Here is a 25,634-nt window from a genome sequence, read left to right as displayed (position 1 = left end):
CACTGCCTTGATAATATTTCAGTTGCAAGGGACCTGACACGATCATGTAGTCCAAGTGCCTGACTAATTCAGGGCTGGACAAAAACTAAAGCATGTTGTTAAGGGCATTGTCCAAATGCCTTTTAAACACTGACAGGCTTGGAGATCCTGAGATGACCCCTCTGCTCCCCAGCATGGCAATGACAAAGCCCACAGACTTGGGACCTGCATCTGCAGGGCTTAGCCTGGGACTGCTGCAGCAAGCCTCTGTGTCTGCTCCACGTGCACACAGAACAAGGGCCATCCATGCCCAGGAGAGCTGAGCTGCTGAACATCCCACGCTGGGGATGCGCTCCCCTCATCCATCCTGCTGGCACACAGTATGGTTCCCAGTGACCGAAAGGGCGGGCAGCCATCCATCCCCATGGCCCTGGTGGGTCCCCTCCTTGTGGGGTATCAGAGAGGCTTGAAGTCCAAGATGTATGGGAGCATGGGGAATGCACAGAGGGTTCCATGGAAAGTAAGTCGCCACTGCCATGTGGGGACAGCACGTGGCTGCTTTATAGACAGAGATCCTGTTAGGTACTTTTTTGTTTTGTTTTTTTTTTTTTTTTTTTTTTTTTTTGTTTTGTTTTGTTGGGTTTTTTGTTTGCTTGTTTTGGTTTTTTTTTTATTGTATGGTTGGTTCATTTTTACCAATTGTTGGCCTTTGCATTTGTTCTGGTTCTGACCAGGACAGGGTTAACTTTGGCAGCAGCCAGGAGGGGCACAGCCAAGACCCTGGGGTTATTCAGTACCACCTCCCCTCATGGGCAGGGGGCACAGAAGGGGGGGAGTTTCTCCAATTTTGGGGGGTGTGCAGTGGGGTGGTGCCAAACTGGTGTGGTGACAATTGCATGTGAATTGTTCACCTGTCTTGTACACACACTGCTAGTTGTATTGTTGTTGTTACTGTTTGCTTTTTCATCTCATTGCTGTTTCCACTAAATTGCTCTTAATCTCAACATGCAATCTTTACCTTTTTGTGCCTCCAACTCTCCTCTCCATCCTGCTGCAGGAGGAGGTGGGGGGGAAGTGAGGAAGCAGCCAGTGGACTGGAGTGTTTAAATGTGAACACTAAATTGGGGAATACCTTTCCTACACCAGGAGAGCATTGCAGAGCAGGGGTGCTGGCTGGAGCACTCGGCCTCCCACCAGGGCCTGGGCTGGAGGAGGGAGGCTATTGCCAAAACAGTGGGGCCTTATCAGAAATTTATGGCCAAATCTGCCCTGTCCTTTAGCCAGTTCTAGGCTGAGCAGTTCAGGCTATGTTGCTTATTCTCCCCAGACCACATACACATGAAGTATCATCAGAGATGGGGAATTTAAGGTTAGGGAACAGCAAGGCAGGAAGGAGAAGGAAAAGAAGGCAGCAGGGAAAGGTTGGAACAAAAGACTTAACTAGGAAGAAGACATGAGGTGGGTCAGCTCCTGGTGCTGGGGCCAGAGTGGCAGCCACCCAGTCCTTAAAGCAGAATTCAGATGAATTCAGACTAAAGCTGAATGTTTAGTCAGAACCATATCTTTCTGGCACGCTTCCTTACAAGCAAAGACTTTTGTAGCACTCCCAAGGAGGTGGCTTAGCATTGCTTCTAATTACCCCAATGCACAGCCCCATCCAGAGCACTACACGCAAAAGCCATTACCGCAAACCCTCGCTCTCCTGTAGCTCAACATCTGCTCTCCCACTGAACCACGCTGCTGCCACAGCCATTTGGCTGGGGGGCCTTCCCACCATGTACCAGCCTGGTGCCTCAGTCTGAGCTGGTAACCACTTTGGCTGTGAAGAAAAATCCCCCCAACAGCGTTACAGTGCTGGCATCTGTCTGCTAATATCTGCTCCAACTCCCCTGCACGATTAGAGGGGTCTTGGGCATCTCTGAGGGGGACAGAAACATCAGTGTGGGTTTGATTAATTTAAGGCAAGGGGAAAGGAGGAAAAGCAGCGGGTATTGTCCTGCTTAAGAAACATGCTGCACCCCTGCCAGACAGAAGACCCCGACAAACTGTTGCTCTTCCCAACAATGAAAACTCTGAAACCATGCAGCACATGGGGCATCTGCCCAGAAGACCCCTCTGAGCAGCCAGCTGACTCACTGCTCAGCTCACCACTGGTCTGAGAGCTCAGCCAGCAACCAGGGGGAATGTACACATCCTCCCCAACAAAATGGTGCAGGGCTGCAGGCCCTCGGTGTACCAACTGCATGACACGATTCCAGAAATTGTGTCCTGCACAGAGAAACTGCCCATTCCTGGAAACTCTTAATTCTGTTCTTTACATATCTAAACCTGTTGCTCCAAGTCAGAAAAATTCATCCACCAAGAACAAGATCACCCCAGCAAGAGTCCATTAGGGTAAGATGGACAGGAGAAACAATGCCAGCTCAGAAGTATTTTTGCAACAGCTCCAAACATTGGGCAGACATAGGACATGCCACCCTTGTATTGCCTGCACTGGCACAGTCACTCACACACAAGGAAGCAGTGAGACCTAGGAGCGAAAGATGGGCAGGAAGGAGAGTGTGCTGTGAGGAGTGAGTGCGGAGTGTGAGCAGAGTCATGGGGGAAACCAGCAGGAATGCAGGAGACAATATAACTCCAGCAGTAAGCTCTGTGTCCAGGCACAAGGAGAGCGAGTGGGTGCTGGGCACAGCAACACAAATGACACCACAGAAGAACCAAAAGGCACAGCATCACTGAAGCTTTCATGCAGATCTGTCGTACTTTTACATGTGACTGAACAGTCAAGTTTTCTATGCAGGCTGCTAATTAGTTGTATTTACCAATAACAGCAAGAGACCAGGAAAATCAGTTTCTACTAAAGCCCAAGGCCTCTTTTTCAAGATGGTCTCCCAATATTTGCCTCAAACAATTCAACAACTGTTGCCGAAGACAATACTTTTTGCCTTGAAAGGAAAAAGTTATCTTTGATGGAATTAGGATAAAACTCCAAATTAGGGCATTTACCAGAGCTCAAACTATGCAGTTACAACATTTTCTTCAAGGCAGATTGTGCATTCCCAAGTCATGCCTCTGATATTCTATATTACAAGTGTGTGTTTGCCTTTCATTATAGTTATAACCCAGTATTGGTACTGCCACAGAAGTTAAGTTTGATGACAGCAATTTTTTATCAGCTGTATAAATACTCTGAAGAAAAGTAAACCGAGTGTGAAAGAAAGCAAATGTATCATAGTCCTTAGAAGAGAATTCCATGTTAAACATGAATACAATTTCAATAACCCTGCATTCACTAAATTAGAAATACAATAATGGAATTACCAAACACAAAGTAAAGAGAAATTTTAGTTTAAGTCTGTTTATTGTGATAACATTGTTCTGAACACCAATAAACATTGCACTGAATTGTGGGTTGCTGTACCCAAGACAGTCCAGTCTTAACAAAAACCACTGTATTGGTATGATCACAGATTTGACATTTTAAACACACTACCTTATTAGTGATTGGGTTGCTTAACAATCAAGTATTCCACATCTTCAAGGTAAAACCAAATGATTGAAGAGAGTTTTCCCACCCTCAAAATAAACCAACATTTTAACTTTCATCTGAAAGTAATTAACACTGTAAAAAAATCCCAAACAATTCCATTTTATTTAGTAAATTTTAACTTTGGAAACTAAAACTTCTTTAGGCAAAAGTGACACTTTAAAGGCATCTCAAATTCACTATGTATTTTTGATGGTTCATTATGAATGTGCATTACAGTCATTTAAGCAACTCATTCATATGACAGCATTTTCTAGAAGACTCGTCTGAAATATTAACATGAAATCTCATCTCTTTTCTCTTTACCACAAGCGGATTCATAGTTTGCTTCAGAAGTTCCATGACAGAATTAACACAAGTGTTAAAACTTTTCCAGTTGAAAAAAAAATAAAAGGTTTTAGGAGGAGTACACTGATGACAGAAAGCTAAAGAGTTATGAGCCAAGATTGCACATGCAACTGTATACTGCTGGGAATGAGAGCCCAATCTTTTGAAGTACAAACATGCTTGGTACAGTAAAAAAAAACAACCAAAAACCAATTAAATCCAGAAATGTGTGCCCCTTGAATTGCTGATCTTTAAGACATTCTAGAAATGGGTGATGCCCAAGTCACTAACAAGTTTTGAATTGCAGTGTTCCTTATTTACTCCCAGACAGGTGTCCTTGACTCAGCCTTTGACAGGTTCCAACACTAAGAGGATCTGCATCTTCAACAACACAGTCTTAACAGGGGTGTGCACATGCCTACAGACACATACACTTAGAAGTTCCTCTTTCACAGAAAGAATGATTTAGTTTGCGCTAATTTTAAATCCGTATAGCACAACTTGTTCTCAAACATTAGTTTCAGCCACTTCTCTCGACTCAGGTAACAAAGGACAGGCTAATGCTTAATTCTTATTTACCCCACTTCACATTAATATTGCAGCACAAGCCTACAGTTAATAGCAACAAGATGTCTTCTCTAGAGTCAGTGAAGTGCCCAGCAGCCCAAATGACGTAGGTATGCAATGACGGGTACAGTGCCCCCCTGTTCTGTCCATTAACAGGGTTAACAAACAGTCTGGAAAGCTTCAAACACAAGCCAGACTTAGAAAAAACAAATAAGCCCTCTGCCCTACTCATATCAGAAATACTCAGCAACACTTAAATTTTATCAAAAAGCAAATATCAAATTGTAGCTGTTACAGAGAAAAAAAAATCTGATTTTTTAACTAAGCAACTTTTTGGACATTCCTACAATGCAAAATGACGTGTTAGCATAGTGAGGAGCTCTCCATGCTCACACAACCACCAAATTTACACCAGCTGAAAGTACATGCATTTGGAGATAAACCTCATATTTTTCCATGCTGATCATTTACTCAAGTCCCCACCTTGAAATCCACAGCTTATCTTTATGACAGCCTGAAAAGATGGAGCTGAAGTGAAGCAAAAAAAAAAAAATTACCACATAAAAAAAAATTAACCAAGAAAGGCATAGCCAAACCTTGGTAACAACCATTTGGAAACTCATTGTAGTTTCATGAAGTACTTTCATTTTTTAAAAAGCCGTGTACCAGGGTCACCAAGAGTAAGTTAAGCATGATAAAGAAAATTTTAACATCCACAAAAGGACTGGTTTAGGAAAGGCTGCTTCACTCCCTTTATGCAAAATAGAATCTTTAGATAGAATATTTAATCTCATAATTAAAATACTTTATTATGTTGGATTCTTATTTATTTATATTTTGAAGTATTTAAGTGACTTAAAAGATCAAATCCCATTGATATTCAAAGCACTTGGTGATCATGAAAATTTCAGTTCTAGTGAAATCTATGGAATAAAAGGTAAGAAAAGGAAAAAAACCCACAAGGAATGATGTTTGTAAGCTTCTGACAGTAAAAACGGAAAAAGAAAAAGAAAAAAAGGCAGTAAGAGCAAAATATCCTGTGAAATCCACTTAAACACTGAGTAGATTGGTGACCAAGAACCACTGAAAGTATTGTGCATGCAGAACAAGAATGAGGATACCTTTCAATTCACTGACATGCATGGCACACTGTGACAGATAGGTATGGGGTTTTTTTTCCCCACTCTCATTCTCCTGTTTTGAAAGAGATTCCATGCTTGCCTCCACTCATTATCCAATGTTTTATAAATACAGGAATACACTAGAGTTTTATAAGGGGGAAAAAAGTAATTTCAGTTATATGGTGATCTAAAAATGATTCCTCTGAGCAGTTCACCAACTGACTAGTGTTAGCTGGTGTTACATCAGAACTGGGGTTAAGACACTCAGCCTAATAAAGAAAATATTCCTGGAGGGGTGCAAAATCCTCTAAATGTACTCTTCTGCAGGTAGTGAAACAGAGCAAGCTCCTTTCCTACATTCAGCCCACGCAGAAGGCCTGCCCCAGCTGTTCCTGAGAAGAGCAGCCCTGTGCAGGCACTGCAGCAGGTAGCCACACAAATGCCTTCTGAAGATCACTCACCCTTCCCTGCTCCCACTGGGAGCTGTGCACAGGGAAGAGCTTGCTCCGGAGTCTGTGGAAATTCTGGATGTTGCCCCCTGAAAGATCTTTAATACATGGCCCCAGGAACACACTTAAGGAGTGAGAGGAAGCCCAGAAATCTCAGGACTGACGATTAAATGATGTTTAAATGACTGTAGTCTTTAAGCCTCCCAGGCTGGTGGAATGATATGTTCTCACCATAGTTTTGTCCAAAGGAGGTTAAATGCACTAACTCAACTTAGAAAGCAGCTGCCTTTGCCTTCAAGCACTTTTGGAGAAACACTAGCTGCTTCTACAGCTGACAAACACTACAATTGGAATGTAATTTGTTCACAGGCTCTGATTGGAACCTGAGGAATGACCAGCATGATGTTTATGAATAACCCAAAACTTAAAACAAACAAACAAAACAAGCCCAAAGAAAAAAGAAAAAAAGGAAAAGGTTTTATTCTGCTCTGCAGCATTTAACCATTCTCACAGCTGGAATCTCACTACTTGGGGTGCATTTCCTTCCAGCTCTTGAAAACCTGCAATACAGAATTCTGGAAAGACCTGCGCAGTAGACAATTAAAATATTAAATACATAATTTTTTTAGTATTACAATTCCCTGAATATAATCTGTACATACGTTTTACTGGCCTACACAGCATACACACACATACGCATTATCTCTGTGCTGAAAAAGGAAACAAAAATGCCAGTTCCCCAACTTTTACAGAATTGTTGAAGATTTTTCTTGATGGAAATTAACATGACACAGCTCAGCCTGAAAACAACAAAAGCCATATATGTGTCCGAAGACAACTTTCATTTTTAACAAGCTCATCAAATAGTTTAAATATTATGTGTAAAAAAAGAAAAGTAATAAGCAGAGTTAGTTTGAGCAGATTTGTACAAGCACAGCCTTGTACATGTAACAAAAGGCATATGTACATCTTAAGAGGAATTTTATGTCTTCAGAGTCTGTCAGACTAGTAAGGTCTATACATTTTCTGTATTTTAGCTGAGAAAAAGCACACTGGTCTTGGGCTCTGGCTCCTTTCAAAAATGGCCCAATTGCCCATCTGAACATTAAACCACGTTTTTTATTAACAGGTCTGACATTCTATTTGGCAGTTTCCATACACTTTTTGGCTTCATTTTAGAAAATATACTATTAAGACAAATTAAAAAAAAATTAGTCTGTTTACAATAAGGTCTGTACTGATGAGAATGTGAAGTCATATTTTACCTCAGCATTTAGTTGCCCTGAAGCACTTGGGTACCATGACCATCAATGACAGGCCAATCTCAAGTGCCTTAGAACAGGTATATAAAGACAAGCAATAAAGAAACAAACAAAAAACCCACACACACACACCAAAAAATAAGACAGTAGCTTTGCATTTTCTTTGTTTCAAACCAATGAAGTTAAAGTGATTTCCTTAGTAAGACTTACGGTACCAATATATAAATTATCATCTTCATTAAGAAAGTTCTTCACATTTAAACTGAAGTTGAGTAGTTGAATATGAAATTCCATCTCCTGGTGAGAAGTACTTTTCAGGCCAGTTCATCCATGTTAAGGTCAGGAAGAGGCTCTCTCCAGTAGCAAAAAGAGCTGAATTCTGGGCACGGAAATGCAGAACTCTGTTCTTTATTAAGCAATGGGAACACGTATTCCACAAGCTCACTTAGTCTGTAATACCTATATTAAAGAAGAAGAAAGACCATTATTTAACAGTCTACTCGCTGTTCAGCTGTAACCAAAAAGCAGCTTTGGAAGTCTAGACCAGAAAGTTATACTTGAATAACTACTGCAGAACCAATTTTCAATTTTATTTTGCCAGTTTTCATTTTGAAAAGTTTCAGTCATGTATCCGAAGCTGTAAGTCTCTGGCAAACAAGGTTTTGCACCTTACATATTACCATATGTAAGAGGAAATCCTGGACACAAATGCAATTATTTTGTAATCTCATTCTTAGATACTTTCTTTAGTGGAAATAACAAAAATGGTCTTACGAAGATTTGTTTCCCTTAGTCTGTTCTTGGATCAGTTCACCCTTTGGATTCACAGTAAATATTCTGCAGGCTGGAACTCCCACTTGCATGTAGGCATATACATCCTGCAAAAACCATGACCAAAAGCACATGCTTCAACATTTCCTTATTGAATGTGATCCAACAATGAGAAAAGCCGATCCAAAAAGAGTATAGTAGAACTATCTCTTAAAAAAAGTCCCTAAAAAACAGGAAAACACCAAAATACACACCACTCCCCCCTCCCCCCACCAAACCATACACATGCACCATAACAAAACATTCCCCCAAACGCTTAATTCCTGTTCCCAAGCCTGGGACCACAAACATGCACAAAATCTATACCACCCAACACCACTCCTTGTGACAATATTCTTTTTACAATACCCCCCCTCTTTTGTTCAGTTACAGTAGCACTGAGCTGCAGAGAAAATACAGGAACCGTATAATAGGAAAAATGACTGCAGACTGCAGAGCACTGCATTAATGTCCTTAGGTCACAAAGCTGCCAAAAATCCTTAAAAATAATTTGGAAAGGTGGTACATATTTAATATAATTCTGAGAATACTAATGCATCTTTGTAACCTTTCTCATATAAGCCGTTGTAGCAGCTTTTATTTAAAGTATCTACATATGGCTTTTCCTGACCAAACCCATAAAAGCACCAGTGTCCCATTTCCATATTCAAATTTTGATAGACACAAAAAGAAAACCCTATTTATTTTGCTTCTCAAGTACTTCATGCATTTTAACCCTTCAATTAGAAAGGGGCAGACTTACATTGGGCCTGTTTCCAAAAGCAGCATAGAAAGGCTGTTTACTGGGAGCAAACAAATTCTTGATATCATTCAAACATTCGATTTTGAACTTTTCGGGCTTCTTTTCTATTACTTCCCTAAAATAAAATTTCAACAATCAAATTCCAAGTCATGACTGGATAGAGGGCATCTTCTTTCCCTCATTTATCTGATATTTATATTCCTACTGCTTCCCATTGGTAGTTACACAGACAGTGATAACTAGCTCTCCAAGAATGATACAAGAGACAATCAAACATTCACTGTTTTCCAACATCTGCAGTAAAAAAACAGGTCCATAACCTGTGCATATGCTAAGTATAAATGAGATAGAATTCCCAGTTGTGAATGCAGTTTGTGAACTGCTTTTATTGTAGATGACTACCTGAATCAGAAGATCTAATCAAGTACACATAAGCTTGTCACAACTCCTATCTCTGACAAAAAAGTGTGTAAGGCCCATGACCTTAATGGAATTTGCTATCCATGAATGAGTCATTCTTATTAAAAACAAAACCAAAAAGACTTTTCTCCTGTTAGCTCCTCCCATCAAGAACAAGTAGAATATGGCTGGTCCAAAAGATCAGTTGAGTTAAACCATACCTAAATGCCCTACTGCTTTGTAAGTACTTGTATATGGAGCACTCCCAATATCACAAGGTCCTTTTGCATGACAGTCTATATTTCCCAGCTTTTTTCCCAGCTTTTCTTCTATCTTGTGTAGTAGCACTGCACTACAACCCTTTGAGCTGTACTTGAAAAGACTGATAACAACAGAACCTAATAGTAATGAGTCATGGTCTAAAGGAGTAAAGAGAAGGGAAAACAAGCTCCTCTAGGACTGGTAGCCACTTTGTAGCCACTTCTAACATGCTCACACAAACAGAAGCATAAAAGTGAAAGTCAGACAAAACAAATAGTTTATAAATGATCACTAGGGGGACCTCAAGACTCAACAGCAAATCTAGCACAGAGTGTAATGTTTGGTTACAGCTGTAATGCCAAATATTTTTATATCTGCTTTTTTCTCTGAAATGGGGAGAGAATGGATGTATGAAATCCCACATCCTTACCTATGAAAGGCAGAAAACAAACTGCTGGGGGACAACATGAGAGGGCCCCTGGGGAGAATTGTTCCTTTGTCATTCACCCAGTGTAAGTATCCTCTGGTGATATCTGCCATCCCAATGGCACGGGCAGAGCAGTACAGAAACTTGTAGCCATTTCTAGAAAAGAATTATCAACTTAATTCATATTCTTGCTGAAGAGTTTCTTTGCAAAGTTAAGTACACAATTATAGCAGTGTCCAGAGGCACCAATTTAGGTATTGAATTGTTGCAGTGCTCTACACATACAAGGAAAAGACTTCTCTGCTGTTAAAGAATCTGCAAGGCATACAGTAGTTTAAATATATGACTCCAATCAAAACTGAGAAACAGGAAATGCAAAAAGAACAGAAACAGTAATACTCAGATGACACAATCAGATGGACTAGACCGTGTTTAAATAAGTGCCACACTGGTTTTATTCAGCTTCTTTCAGACCAGCTACATGTGGAATTACAGCAATTATTTAAATTATCTGCATCACAAAATAATGGGTGCCAGATCTCCTGCCTTTTTCAGGTTGTTGGCAGAATTTGCAGTGTGGGGTGAAGGACTGATAACAACAAACATTCATTAAGCCCTAATTTTTTCCTGCAGACTTTGTAGGTTCATCTGTTACACAGATTTTTTATACCGTTTCTGCACGCACAAGAGACTTGAGTGTTTATGAGCATTTTCAAAGACTTGATTCAATTTGGCAAATAATTCCAAAACTGCTCTTCTATTATGCACTGAATTAAAAAAAAAAAAAAAAACCACAAAAAACCCTACCAAAAAACCAAACAAAAAACCCAAAACAAACAAACAAAGAAAACAAAAACCAACAAACAAAAAACCCCACCAAACCCCCCAAAACCAACAAAACCAAAACATTCAGGGTATCTCCCATGGACTCCCATGGCCACAGATGAAATTTAGCCACAGAATGAAGGCCAACAATAGATTCTTTGATCACAAATATTTTTGTGGGCAGAAAGACTACTAAAAGACAAGGATAAAAGTTGATTATTTTAAGTAAATCCTGAAGTTTTTAACAGTTGATCATCCTGTGATCTTCCTCAGTACCAAGTACTATTTCTGGCCTCACTAGATTTTTGAAAAAAGTTTGCTAAACAAAGGACCAAATCTGAAAGGTGAGGTAGTATGTAGGTTTATTTTGCCCTAAGTTACCAGACATAAATATTATAGGGCTACATACTTCTTAGGTGAACAGCACCTTTATAAGGGTGTAGTTTACAACACTTTTGAATAAAACAAATACCTCACTGCTGCTGTAGAGAGAAGGCACAGGGGCTGCCTCTGCAGATCCTTGCAGATCACAAGGTGAGCACAGGGAAATTGCCAATTTGCTGAATTACTTTTCCACTGTTCTACATCAGCTTATATCAGAAATGCAACTGTGACAGAAAACTTGAGCCAGGCCACAAACTACTCTTTGTGGCAAGTAGCAAGTTGTTAATTAGGCTTGTTCCAGAAAACGGAATTCATCCTAAGGAGCATTCACTTGAGTTGGGTAGCAAACCCAATAAAACACAAAATACCTATGCTTTGGGAGGACCCAACTTAGTTTTGAGTTTACACTGTACCATGTTCTAAAAGGCTTGTGATCAACCACAGTTGGTGGAAACATACAAGCATGACTGTTTGAGAAATTATTGGTATTGTGTTTCTCTTTCATACTCATAAAAATATTACAGAGTTCTTAAAAATGAAATGCAGAATCAAACACTTGAGAAGGGAACTAGTAAAAGTGGTAGCTTGCATTCTTGCAAAAGTATACATCTGAGGAAAGAACTTAATTTTGTTTGTGAACTACAGAAGTAGCTGACTTCCCAACATTTAGACTAAAAAATTATAATAAACTATCCATTAATAAATTATTAACAACTATTCAATTACCTGTCCATTAATTCCCAAATTCCAGAAAACTCTAATTGTTTCACAGATTACATACTCACTCGTTTATGGAATGATAGAGTTTTGCAATGCCCTGATGAGTCCAGTCCTTGCCAAACTGAGGGAGGATATGTCCTAAAGCATCAGACCTAAAAGCAGAATCAAAGGTATCTGATACTCAGTATATGAGTTTTGTTAAAGACAACCACTAATATGCGATTTATAAAGAGTATTTATAGAAACATCTCTGCAGAAAGTCCTAACTATTGCAAAAGTGGGGCCATAAAACACAAGTCAGTTTCCAAGTTAAGGTATGGCTGCTAAACCTGGAGCAATCCGAGAGGGAACAGTCACATAGTAAAAATCACCATCTTTGTATTATTCTTTTAAAAGACATTTTCTAGCTTGCTGTGAAGGCAAGTACAAATTAAAATCAAAGCAAGACCTTTTTTCATGATTATTAATGAACATCCTTTAATAGCCATCTTAAAAAAGGTTCTTTATCTTATTTTGAAAAGCACAGTAGGATCAATAAAGCAAGATTAAAAGAATCAAAGAAAAAAAACCCTCCAAAGATACTTACTTGGTTATTGTTCCATCAATGTCTGATATGATGATTTTATCATTCCAGTTCCAGAGGTATATTGTTCCTGCACAACGGCAAGTTCCTTGATACTGGGTTGTAATACTAAATACAACATCATTAGGGCCATCTCTGAGCTTCAACTTTGCCTTTAGAATAAATAAAAATAATTGAAAATATAAGTTCCCCTCTCTCTAAAATGTTTAGAATCATAAATGAGCTGCAGCAAATGGCTCATATACTCTTCCTTGTCTATCTTGACTAAGTCATCAAAAAGTGAACCATGGTTTAACACTGGCACAGTTCTGCTGGCAAAGTCTGTACATGTTTTTTTCCAGAGCTCCTCTATCTGTTTACAGCAGCAGATATTTCACTCTCTGCCTCTTTAATTCTTGCTGTCACAGTAGACTTGCCACATTATCAAACGGAACTCCCAGTTTGCCAAAGTATGCAACAGTATTTCCTACGTAGTGGGTGCTTTCCTCAAAATTCTTCCCTGATGAAGATCATATATTTAGACAGTAGCAGAACTAACTTTTAGACTGCAGTGAGTAAACTGCACACCAGTTTAAATGTATGTTGTTAGACAGATGCTCAGACGTGTTAGGCAGGTGTCCAGATCCCAGCACATCCAAACTGCAGAAGCAAGCGTCATCACTTTTTTGGCAACATCTTAATACAGAAGTTTGATTATAAAAAATAATTTCTTACAAAGTTTTAATCTAAACACAGATTCTTAAAAAACACTTTCACAGGAAAGTATTTTAACTTTCTTTTCAAATTTTAAATTTCCCCATTCCTTTTTTCTATTGCTAGCACGGTAACCCAAACATAATTTTTACTTTGTGAAATGAACTTATATGTCACTTCTAAAAAGCAGAAAAAAGTTCAACTCTTAGAATCAGAGTGGAATTAGGGAGCATCCTATGAACAAGAAAGGTGTGCCACTTACTATTTGGTCTGAAGACAGTCTAAGTGACTTCTTATAAGATGGAACGTTCCCGTGGGGTGGATGCTCTGCTGGGGCAGAATCCATTTTTAGAGATTCCTTCAACTCCTGTGATGCTTCATCACTAGAAGAATCATCTTCTGGAGGTCTAACAGGGCATCAACCAGAATACACGTAAGCTACAGAAAATGCTTCTTTAACAGAGTAAGGTTATTATGCAAGATTAATTTCTGCTTATGTTGAGGATTTGCTACTACCTGAGAGCACAGACAAACAAAGTCCAAGGTCTAGTGAATGCCCAGATAAAGCCAACATATGCCAGTAAGCAAGTAAGACTTGTAGTGCCAGTACCAGTGGAGCTCTAAACATTACTACTCCTAGCTGGCTGCACACATGACGGGTTTAGTAAAGACATAGTGTCAAGTGGTCACTGATGCTATGTTGATGCATTAGGCAAACTGCGGGGGAAAAGGGACACTGAATGGATAACAGTGCTTTGTTTTTAAAAAAAGCTGCCACAGTTTCTACGGAAATTAAACTGGGTGATAAGTTAGTAGAGTAGCTCACCTTTTAAGGTTATTCACAGACTTACTTTCCTGCTCATTAGAGATTTCAAGATTAAAAGCAGTATTTAGTTTCTCTGAAGTATTAAATCACAATATATTAAATTTTTTAATCTTTAAGACACCAACGCTTACAAGTATCTTTGTAAAATCATGGGAGAATATGAATATGCATAATAAGTTACCTAGAATGGGACAGTTTTGTGCTAAGCACTGATAGCTGTCTACCACAATCATGGGCAACTTGTGCACTGTAATTAATGCTATTTTATTGTTTCAATTATTTAATGTTACAAAAAATTCTGCATGGTTTAAATTATTTATACAAGATTAGGCTTTCACAAAAGAAAAAAAGAAAACAGCATCTCAGAAACAATACCACTATATTTACAGAGCAGTGTCCCATTGCTAAAGGTTACCAGGTATGTTTTTGTTCTGTCAGTTATGTTATGATTTAAGAAGTAAACACAGTGGGATTTAGGAAATTACTGTAGTGTGTCTGTAGTTCCTATAATGTTTGCTGTCACATTTTTCTGTTGAATTGTTTGCCAAACACATATGGTTCCTCTTCAGTAGTTTACAGGAAAATGTTTCTTCCCACAGTACATTCCTACTGAATTCTTCGTTCAAAAAAAGAAAAATAAAATAAAAAAAGAAGACACTATCTGGTCCACAAAATAAGTCTTCAGACAGGAACACACCTACTATTAACTTGCTCTTTTATAGTTGCTGGCAGCTCATTTGCTCTTTGTGTCTCAGTTTTCCCCTCTTTCGCCTCTGGTATCTAAAGAAACATGATAATAAAGAATACATTGACATTTTAAACATTTTAAACTGATCTGACTGAATTCATAGTTTTAAGCAAACAGCTACTAATATAGTACATAAAGTATATTAAGTCTATTGCAGAAGTATATAGCAGAATTGCTCATTCTGCAAATTATTTAACAAAAATATGCTTATGAAGAAATGATCCATTAAAGCTTTTTATTATTTCAGGAAACAAAACTCTGTGTGTCAAAAATTGAGAACTGCTAGTTTAACACGAATAATTTAGCATTAAGGGGGCCGTCAACCTCTAAGCTTATAAAATTCACATTTTCGTGGGGAGGTAAATTTAAGGCCCATACTCAAGGTTTAGAAAGCATACTTTAGTTTAAAATGGTGTGTTTCAGCATAAAATCTGTGATGCAGCACAGCACCTACTTGTGCACATTCCAAAAACATACTATAGTGACTGAAGTGTAGCTCTGACTACTGTTTATGGCTTAGAAGAAAGAATTTTAAGAACATTGTGCAACAGCTGAATACAATAAATTTTGTTGAAGTAACTAGTAACACCAAATATTAATGCAGTATTTAAGGCTAAATAAACAGATGCAGCTACAGCTACTGCAACACTGAGTAACTCTCATCTGGCAATCAGTGACACCAAGCTATACAAGCAGTTCAGAGGTACTTCTGACAAATTACAGTCTTTTTATCTTTTTACAGCTCAAAAAAAAAATAAAAATCAAAATAGGTCTCAAGTTACCTGTTTCGTCATGCTTTCTCTCTTGCGCCAGAACCACCACCTTCCAGACTTCTTTGGCATCTTTTCTTTGACCCAAGACTCAACAGTAGCCTGAAAAATTAGACATGGTTTTAATTTGTATAGAAAAACAAACAGATAATCATGTGTTACTACATACAAAATTTTAAAGGAAAGTATAAGTTTATCTATTTACCTTAGGCAAACTCTTCTGAAACACCTGCAAACTGAGAATCATTGGAGCAGCCAACGCCCAGTTATAATACCTGTTTTAAAACATGTTATTGATATTACAAAATCTGACTACAAGTCAATAAATATCAGCATGAAAACTTGCCCTTTCACTGATGAATATATATATATTTGCTGCCAACCACTAATATTACAGTTTTGTGCAAGTAGAGTGATTTTAATACATACAATTCAACATCAGTGGAAATTGCAGAAAAAATCTCACTCCAGCTGAAGCTAAATTTAATGCAAATCTTCGGTTCAAAATATCTCTCTTTGAGACTGAGAAACAGATTCATCAATAACACAAAATGCAATGGAAGCTGAAAAGTGTGCTCACTTTAAAGAGCAGGTTTGAAATGAGATTTTCTATGGCCTAATTACATGACACAGACAATTTACCTGTTATAAATCCGTATTACCAAATTAGGATTGTCAATGAGTCCAGGGTTTTCAGCAAATTCATGATAAGTAATAATATGTTCCATGAATTTTTCTGCAACAGAAAGAGATTTAAATTAATAATATAAAATTCCAAGATGTCTGATTAGTTTATGTCTAGGAAAACCTTTTCTGTCATCTCAGAGTCTTTGCTGATCTTGCAGTAACACTGAAGATATGCTAATATGGCCTACCTGTCAAGGGTCTTGTGACTGCCTCCTCCCTTACAGGGGAAGCCTTGCACCACTCCAACAGTCACAGTAACAAGCATCAAGAAATTAGAAAAGGGAGGATAAGGAGGAGGCAGACACTAATTCAGTTTGCAGGCTGGAAAAAGGGAGCCATGCTTGTCTAAGCAAGTTTTCTTCAAAAATTATAATGGCATGGTAAGGGGCCTAGATAATACACAAAAAGGGGAGGTGAAGGATGTTGTCTGCTTTTCAGGTTTGAAAAACTACTACTATCACTAACTAATAGCATTTTCGTGACTAGTTTCTATATACGTTTGCAGAAATCCACGATTTAGTGTAAGACCCCTGCAAGCAAGACAATTTTCTCAAAGCAAATCCAATATTACTACTACTATGTTATCAAGAGTACTGAGTGTTCTCAGTCTTTATTAATGATCATTTAAATTTCAATTTATGCATTAGAGACTGAATGACCACTAAAAACGTAATACTAAAAGCACTGTAGTACATGTTCATAAAGATTATGGGGTCACAAGTGCTCCCTCAAAAATACATATACAACTTCAACATTAAATAAACTAGAGCATTAGGGGAGAAGAATCAGCTGGTAAAAATCTAAAGGTTGTCAAAAAATTAGGACAGGAAAAGGAATGCTGGCAAAGAGATAGTCCAACACAATAGCTAAAGTTGTTTTCTTTTTAAATCGCTTAAGAAAACTAAAAAAAAAATAATCAGGCAATTGGAAAAAACATGAGTTTTGAAGATTTATATAGGACTAAGCAAGTAATTGCAGTCAGAAATCAGGCTGATTGGTCAGATAAACAACATGTAGTGCAAAAAAGGAGACTGAAAGCTTCTCAAGACATCAAGTGCTCTTGATTAATTTGAGGTTAAATTCTGCTATCTCTGCTTGGCAAATGCTTCCGAAGTTTAGAAAAATGAAAGATTATCCATTCTCCTTTCTTGACATGAGTATAGTAATAAGCCAAGTTTTGTAAGGAGGAAATCAGAGCATTCAGATTTAGCTGCCTGAGCTCTATTACTCTTTATGTTTTAAAGTCTTTCACGTACCTTTAGAAATCTCTCCATTTTCATTGAGACCTCCACAAAGTGACAGTGTGACATCAGGCAAGTCCATAGCAGAATCAGACATGCACTCTGTACCACTATCAGCAGCAGCACTTCCAACTGACTGGGGTGACTGGGAACCAGAAAGGGTATCTGACTCTGTCCACTGCCTGAAGCCAGGATCAGAATCACTAAAGGAAAGTGAAAAGTATTATACTTAGCAAAAAAAAAATGTACAGAACACATTACAACAACAAACAAACTTGCTGTTGCATTTCTACATAATTTTACAATATAAATTTAAAACCAGCCAAACAAAAAAACAGATACAAACACCCCCATCAACCCCTCACAATACTAGCAGCCTGACAGTTTCCAGTTCTAATATTCACCTAAATTGGGAAATAATTGCATTTCTCTTGTCTACAACAAAATTGGATTTAAATGAAGAAAACATCCTCTGCATTCCAATTCTGCAGAACAATACTGTGCTCCTCAATCTTTACCAGAAAGCTGTAGAATAAGAATAAAAAAACCCAAAAGGACACTATTTTATGTTTTCAAAACACTGCCTGTTTGGAAAAAGTACAATAGAAAAGAAAGATGACATAAAAAAAATATCACACTGTCATCTAAGGTTAAAGTTATTAGTTTGAACTGAAGTACTGAAAAGTTTACTACTCTAGTTTTAACATAAACCAACAGACATTTCTTTCTTATTAAGCTATATTTTTATAAAGGTCTTCCTAGACAGTTATTATTTTGCAGAATATTTTAGGAGTATAAAAATGTTTCAAATTCTTCAGAAAAAGCCAATGAGTGAATTTTGAGACTGAGCTGCCTTGCATGAAGATGCAGTGGGATTTTTGTTGGTCTTTTTTGATATTAAAAAGTTGGAAAGGATGTACGGGGCATGCAAAATATAAACTCATGTCTGCTTCTCTAGAGCTAGCAATGTGGCAAAACAGCACTGGAGTAGTGTTTAAATGGGGTGTGCAGTTTAAATTTACTGCCCTCTCTGTTTGCAGAACATACAGGTTCCACAAAGATGAAAACTCTCAGTAGTGATCTCCCACATGATCTTCCAATGTGTTTCTCAAACTAGAAATAGATTTTCCCAATGAGATCAGTACCAGTTACTCCATAAAAGCCTAGAAACCTGAAGTCCGAGTCATGTTATCAGAATTGGTACATAAATAATACATGTAATAACTCATGTAATGAAACTGCAATATCACCCTAGATCCACTGAATATTAGTTCAAAATTACCTTTTGGGAAAGTAAAGTGCTGCAACTTCAGGTTCCAAGGCCTTTAGGTCATCCAAGTAAATATCATCAGGTCCTTGATGATGGCTTCGCTTGTGCACCCCTGTTAATTTTAACAATTAAGATTGCCAATATGAAGGTAACCAGACACATTAAATACAAATGTAATTGTGGTATATTCAGACTTATTGTATCATTCCTAAATTCAAGAGTTTAATTATAGTTTTAGTCAGTTAAGATTTAAATAGGAAAAATTGAAAAGGCCCATTTCTACTTTTCCCACTATGGCCTCAAAATTGGTACACCAGATAGAAGGCAGAGATCAACAGCTTTATTACATACCTTTCTTTTTTGAAGGAGAGTCGGTTTTTGCTGTTGGTTTTGTTTCTGGTAAAGGGTCCACCAGCATTCTGGAATGATGATCAGCATCTAATGGCAAAGCAACTTGCGGTTCTACGATTGCAGAAGCAAGAGAATCTTTAACATCCATCTGCTGAAGCAGAGGATGAGTTCTTGGCTCAGGTTTCAGTACTGTACAGACAGAATCTTTCACATCATCATCATCTTCAACTTCATCAGAGCTGAGGATGACCCTAAAATGAGTCTTCTCTGATGGAGTAATGGTAGCTGTTTTGCAGTGTTCCAGTTTCTCTTTCTTGCTTATCTGGAAAACAAAAGTCTAGTCAATCCTCTCACTTTCTGTTTGTTTTATTCTATTCTAAACATTAAACTTGTATTCATGGTAAAAGTCCTGGTCACAGGTAATCCAAAAAAGAATTTAAATACATATTTTAGCAAGATAAAACCTGTCCCACTGTATTAGCAAAGTTCCCGGCAACAGAAGTTTCATAATAGTTTATTTACAAGTTCAGCATAGAAACTGGCATAGAGGAAGTGCTGACTTGACCAAACTATAGCAAGAGAATAGCATAAATGTGGACATATCAGGGCTTCTGTTGCCAGCTGTCCTGTTAAGATACCACATTTACTCTACCAAGGCTACAGTTCTTCTGGAATGAACTAGAACTTACTCGACAACAAAGGAAATTATTTTCTAAAGTTTTTCCCTTCAGTTTATAACTAAAAATTCAAAAATTTCAGACTTTTAGGGCTAGGTTTTCCGCAATAACTTTGCTGAGCAGCTTTTGAACTCAACGAAGCCAAACCTCTGCCAGCCACGAGGGGGTGCTACTTTCCCATTTCAGCTGAATCATTCTAAAGAACAGCAGTAGATTTCCAATCCTCTCCTAGGACACGATTTTAGACAAGCCAAAACTCAGTTCGCGAAAGTTAGAGACAATAAATAAATTTACCTTGGTTGATTCTGGGAATCCTCCCCATGTCCATTCCATGTGAGATTCAGATCTGAGCAAGCTCTCAGCAGGCTTAACTTCCAGTTCTGAATCGCTTTTAGGGCAGACTTGCTCAGAGAAAGGGCTAGCAAATCAACAAGAATTAAAAAAAAAAAAAAAAAAGAAAAGAAAAAAGAAAGCTACAGTGTTTAAAATGCATTTGTTGTGCAGCTACTGTTGGTAGAGTTTTCAACAGCTTAACAGAGCTTCAATTATTTGGCAACATGGCAAGAAGCCCAGCAGGGTTTTCAGACAGTGAGAAATTAGGTTAAAACCAAAATCACATTAAAGGACTTACATAGTGATCACACTAAATAGATTCCTCCACTATATCTGCAGTGCAGATATAGCTCTCCCCTCAGTCCATGTTCCATTTTACAAACAAAACAAGAGCAAAACAAAAAAAGTTTATCTAAAAGAAAGAGAGAAATTAGCTTTAAGTTCCTCACCTTTGTCAAAATATAGTATTTCACCTTGCTATGCCAAGAATTGAGTAATAAAAGACAAATGCATGAAACAACATCAATTCCCAATGCAGGGAAAAAAACATTAAGAAGATAACTTAGGAGAGGGAAAGATTACTTGAAAACTTCCTTCAGATGTGTTTGTACTACATGACCTTTTAGAATCCATCCTATTTTTCTTACAGTGATTATTATCCATAAATCAGAAACAGATTTATGAAATTTACTTTAGCCAAAATTACTTTTAAGCCAGAAGAACTCTCTACAAAATGCTATAATGGAGTGATTTCAAAATAATTTTTCTCTTATTATTTTACAGGTCCAAGTCTGCCCTTTCTTGAACAGGACAAGTATTATTGAACAAGCATATTATTGAACTGCTGCTCTTTTTATACTTTGATGTTCATTAACATATTATGGCTTGGATTTATATATATATATATATATATATATATATATATATATATATATATATATATATATATATATATATATATATATATATATATACACATGAAGGTCAATATTTGAATTTAAATTGTAGGGACCAGAACTGGACACAGCACTCCATGTGTGGCCTGACCAGCACTGAGTGGCAAGGGATAATCACATCTCTGCCTCTGCCAGTAATGCCCTTGTGGATGTAGCCCAGGATCCAATACGACCTTGTTGCTGTCCATGCCCTGCTGACCCGTGTTCAGCTTGTTGTGTAAAAGACCCCCAGGTCAGCAAGGTTGCTCCCCATCTACACAGATCCAGCCTGTACTGGGTTCTTTAGTTATGTTATCCCAGTACAGCATTTTACACTTGTCTTTGCACTTGTTGCACCAAGAGAGATTTCACCTTGACATAAGAACGAATTGTTTTACGGTGAGAACAATCAATCACTGGAACAATCTTCCCAGGAAAGTGGTCCCCATCACAGGAGGTTTGAATTTGTGATGTGTCAAGGTGCTACACCATCTCATTGAGACTCTCTCTCCATGAAAGGTTGGGCCAAATGAACTTTTGAGGTTGTTCAATTATTTAATACTAAAAATTTTACAGTAACCCCCTACAGGTATTTAATTTATGGTTTTTTTTTTCCTTACAAAAATCCTGCAAAGATTAGTTACCTAATGCAGTACCATATCTGAAACTTTCTGGAGGTTTGTGGAGCTCAGGTTTTACAGTATCATACAGGACTAAACCATGATCACAGTTCAGACTGCAAAAATAGACACTATTCAGATCAGATCACAATCCAGACAGTAAGAATTCCTCACATTGCTCTAAGAGGACATCACAAAATCCAAGAGATCAGGACATTTAAACATATCTACAGTGGCAATTCATCATCTCACAGTCAACTTCCAGCCTCCATTACTCAAGGACACAGAAAGAAAACCATTTAGATATTTCCCCCCTCAGTTCTTCTTTAACGAAGTCCTACAGAAATGAAGTTTTCTGTACTGTTAGAAGGGCCTTTTTAAAGTAACACACTGATGAAAATACATGTACATATTTGTTTTCAGGAAGAATATGAACTAATTTTCCCCACATGCCAACATCACAAGTCAACTGGAAGCCATGCAGAATATTAACCTGTTTCTAAGCTTAATCCTTAATATTCAGTAGTATTCAGTGCAAAAGACTAAATACTTCAGGGCTTTGGGACCCTAAGTCAGTTCCACTTCCCCCAGAGCATAAGTTTTCCATTGTCATTCTCAGGCAGAAGTCTTTAGCCAAAAGGCCCAAGCTTGTAATAGTGACCTAGTCATGGTAACATTACTTGTTAAAACAGGAAGAACATTGATGGTATCACATATTAAATAGTTAATGGTTATGCTTTTCATCTTATTATAGTGAGTAGGACAAACAGAAGTGTCCTCATGGAAAAGACTTAAGCTATTATCTTCCCTGAGAACCCTGAAAACAACTAACCTCAATTACAAGTCAGTTAGCTTTTTCAGATCTCCAAAAAGGAGGTTATTAAAACCTCCCAATTCTCTTTCACTGTACAATAGCTACATTATAAAACCCTACTTTGATGGTTTAGGAGAAATAATTTAATGCAAAATTTCTCTTCTCCTAGATGGCTCATGCACCAATTTGTGCCCAACCCCCACCTCAAAGAGGGAAAGGAAAATTGCTAATTTGTCTGTTACACTGCAAGCTCTACTGGGTAGCTTTCTGTTAAAAAATCCCCCAAAATTATAAAGACCTTGGGTATATCTCACATGATGCATAAACAAGTTGTTAGAGCAGATTAACCTCTAAATATGTCAACAAGAAGAGATGTATGAATCATCTCTCCCAGAATAGCCTGCTAGTCTATGTTAGCTAAGAGTTTTATAAACTGAAAATGAGTATCAGCCTCTATGCTACAATTGTCTAGGTGATATAATCCATACAATACCATGTCAATCCTTAGGGTCAAACACGGTGACTTCTTTTCAGTCATAAACCACAAACCTTTGGGGAACATATGAGAAGACTACATCTCATTAAGTATAATTGAGGATGTGGTTGTCAACCCAAAACAAAAAGGAATGATAATGGGATTTCCTGTCCAACTGCTTCTGTTCATTAACAAGCTATGCAGGCACCAAGCATGGGGTGGTACGTACAGCCTCCAGTGATGCCACAGCCCTGGAAACACCTGAAGCAGAGACTATGCACTTCAAAAAGTATTTTCTGAAGGTTGATCTCTTCTATTCTGCACTACCCTCAATTGATATAGAAGAACAGGTAACTGAGCACTGAGCAGCTAACAAGCAATGCTGGATATCAGAGAAGGCTGACCAGTAATCCTCATTGACCTTGTGAATGTATCAAGCTGAAAAGCAGTAGAACTAGACATTTACTGAAGAGTTCAGATGAATCAAGATACTACTTTGCATGCTATGTGCTAAATGGATGCTCCTTCCTGTATGTCCAATATTCACAAAAGATAGAAAATTTACCTCAAGTACTATCACATATGGACAGAATGCTTTCTTATGCAAATAGATATTGATGTTAAGAGTTGTGAAATCCGAAGGGTGAGCCTTGAAAAATCTACAAACTGAACACAACAGGAATATAGTGGCATGAACATCAGAAACTGAAGTGTGTACTTGAGTGTACAAACAGAAAGGTCCTGGTCACTGTGAAAACTGAGCTGGTGAGTTGTATTATGCCACTTTTAAGACTCTACGGTCCGCTGATGCTGATTTTCGTATCTCTGGATAATCAAGGATATCAGAACTCCAGTATCTAGCTAATTCTCTGTTCTGAAATGGAATATGATTCAAGTTTAGGATCTAGCTTTACCTTGAGCAATTTGGACTACTTCACACAGCAAAATGTACCTTAAACACTCAACACTTCTGATTTCTGGCATATCAAGTATCGCTTGATCATACGGATCATACTTGTTTTCCATACCCTTCTCAACCTAAGGAAATCCTATTAACTTTATTTCTTTCTTTAATAGTGAATTTTAATAAGAAAGGGTTCTTTTTCATTGGAGCAGGAATGATAAAATAAAGACAACCTTTTTTAATACATTGAATAGAGAGGAAAGTTCCCGAAGTTTCAAATGAGTATCAAATGCTGCATTTGATATCATAGAAGTCAATCAACTTTAATAGTTTTATAGGTCAAGGGGGAAAATTAATAAAAAGGCACAGTGATTATTTTTTTTTAATAATTATATCATTATATGTATAATGACATTATAAAATTACTTACTTCTCCAAAGGGGACCAGTCTCCATCAGATAAGGGGTAATGGTCCTTCGAGTGGTAAATCAAAGACTCTTTTTGCTCTTCACCCTTTGGTGATGAATTTGAGGACCCTCTGTGGAGATACACAAGACAATAAGTGAGCAATAAAAAAATCTGCTTTACTAATTCAGTTTAAAAAGTTACATATCATATATGTTATTAAAAATCCAAGATCAAAAGAAATCAGTGTATAGTTTAAAGGGATTTATTGTTTGCAAAACACCTTTATATAACTTAAAATTTATTTAAAAACTATTATTACTTGAAAATATTGCAACTTTAAAATCTAATACTCCTCTAAGTTAATACTGAAGAAATCACAATAGCAGAAATGATATTATGCTATATGAGTAGTGATAAGTGATATTGCTCTACACAGACAGATAATATTACCACAATACAAACATAAATTTTTACACATAGCCTTTACTATGTGAATCTTACAATCACTGGAAAAGTTAAACAGAGGTGGTAGTTTTGACAATGCACATTTCATAAACTAAAACCAGTACGAAATCAGGGGTAGGTACTAGCCTCATGATTTACCCAAGAGTTTACAAATTAACATCAACTACAACAAGCAGATAGAAATATTGTACTTTTCTGAACAGTGGTATTTGTTTTGCACTGGGAAGTCTACTTAGTATCTACAAAGACTCAATCAACATTAAAACGCATTGAGCAGTCATGCACTGTATTTTACACAGAAGTCTCTTTTAAATGTTACCATCATAAAGACCAGATCTTTTTACAGCTTTCTGAATTTAACTGAATAAATAGCTATTCTCACAATACAACTAACTTGTTTTGAGCTTAGATCAAGGGCATCATGGCTAAACAGTGGATAAGAACAGAAGGAAGATATGCCTGGAATTTGAGCGCAAAATGCGACAGAAATTATTTTAAGCCATATTATGAAAGAAAAAAGAAAAATATTTTTATTTCATTACCAACACAGATGCACTGGATTTGTTTTGGAATGCTAATGCTCATTTCTCTTACGGATGGAGAAAAGAAATATTTCATCATTATCAAATACATATTTAGAATTTACATGCTTACTCAATACAGCCCATTAGACACTAAGCAGTCATAGTGATCTACCTCATTTGCACAAGTCTTTCATTTGTAAGACATCTAGACTATGGTAAATACTGAACTCTAAAAATGTCTTTGTAGCTCCACTTCTTATTCTATAATAGTATTCTTATGAAACCTGATGATGCATCCTGACTTAAGATGAGAGCTGCAGAGACTGTACATCCTTTGAATTCAGAAGCTAATCTAAGTGTGACAGAAATATGTTTGTAGGCAGTCCTAAGTATCTCCAAAGAGGGAAAAGGTATGATTGAACAACTAAGTAAACAAAAAAAATTATTAGAGAGGCTCTTAATATTTTCA

The 25,634-nt window shown here is 37.4% G+C and overlaps 1 protein-coding gene across 3 annotated transcripts in view; it reads right to left on the bottom strand.

Moving 5' to 3' along the window:
* Positions 1-3,321: 3,321 nt before the first annotated feature.
* Positions 3,322-25,634, bottom strand: part of LPIN2 (lipin 2) — a 46,209-nt gene continuing 23,896 nt past the window's right edge. For 2 of the 3 annotated variants that reach the window (XM_051774970.1, XM_051774954.1), the window contains exons 5-20: positions 24,199-24,306; positions 19,982-20,105; positions 19,011-19,332; positions 18,672-18,771; positions 17,405-17,592; positions 16,104-16,197; positions 15,667-15,736; positions 15,474-15,563; positions 14,641-14,723; positions 13,380-13,524; positions 12,428-12,576; positions 11,907-11,993; positions 9,916-10,068; positions 8,826-8,940; positions 8,027-8,130; positions 3,322-7,711 (exon numbers count right to left, since the gene is read on the bottom strand). In XM_051774970.1, the coding sequence (XP_051630930.1) occupies positions 7,567-7,711; positions 8,027-8,130; positions 8,826-8,940; positions 9,916-10,068; positions 11,907-11,993; positions 12,428-12,576; positions 13,380-13,524; positions 14,641-14,723; positions 15,474-15,563; positions 15,667-15,736; positions 16,104-16,197; positions 17,405-17,592; positions 18,672-18,771; positions 19,011-19,332; positions 19,982-20,105; positions 24,199-24,306 (2,077 nt within the window). In that variant the 3' untranslated portion in view covers positions 3,322-7,566. The remainder of the gene's footprint in view (positions 7,712-8,026; positions 8,131-8,825; positions 8,941-9,915; positions 10,069-11,906; positions 11,994-12,427; positions 12,577-13,379; positions 13,525-14,640; positions 14,724-15,473; positions 15,564-15,666; positions 15,737-16,103; positions 16,198-17,404; positions 17,593-18,671; positions 18,772-19,010; positions 19,333-19,981; positions 20,106-24,198; positions 24,307-25,634) is intronic. The other variant, XM_051774959.1, reaches the window with a different exon arrangement.

This window comes from Manacus candei, unplaced genomic scaffold (assembly GCF_025592945.1).
Source record: "Manacus candei isolate 608988 ecotype Guabito, Panama unplaced genomic scaffold, ASM2559294v1 h1tg000008l, whole genome shotgun sequence".
NCBI classification, from domain to species: Eukaryota; Metazoa; Chordata; class Aves; order Passeriformes; family Pipridae; genus Manacus; species Manacus candei.
This window is presented reverse-complemented; position numbering and strand designations above follow the sequence as displayed.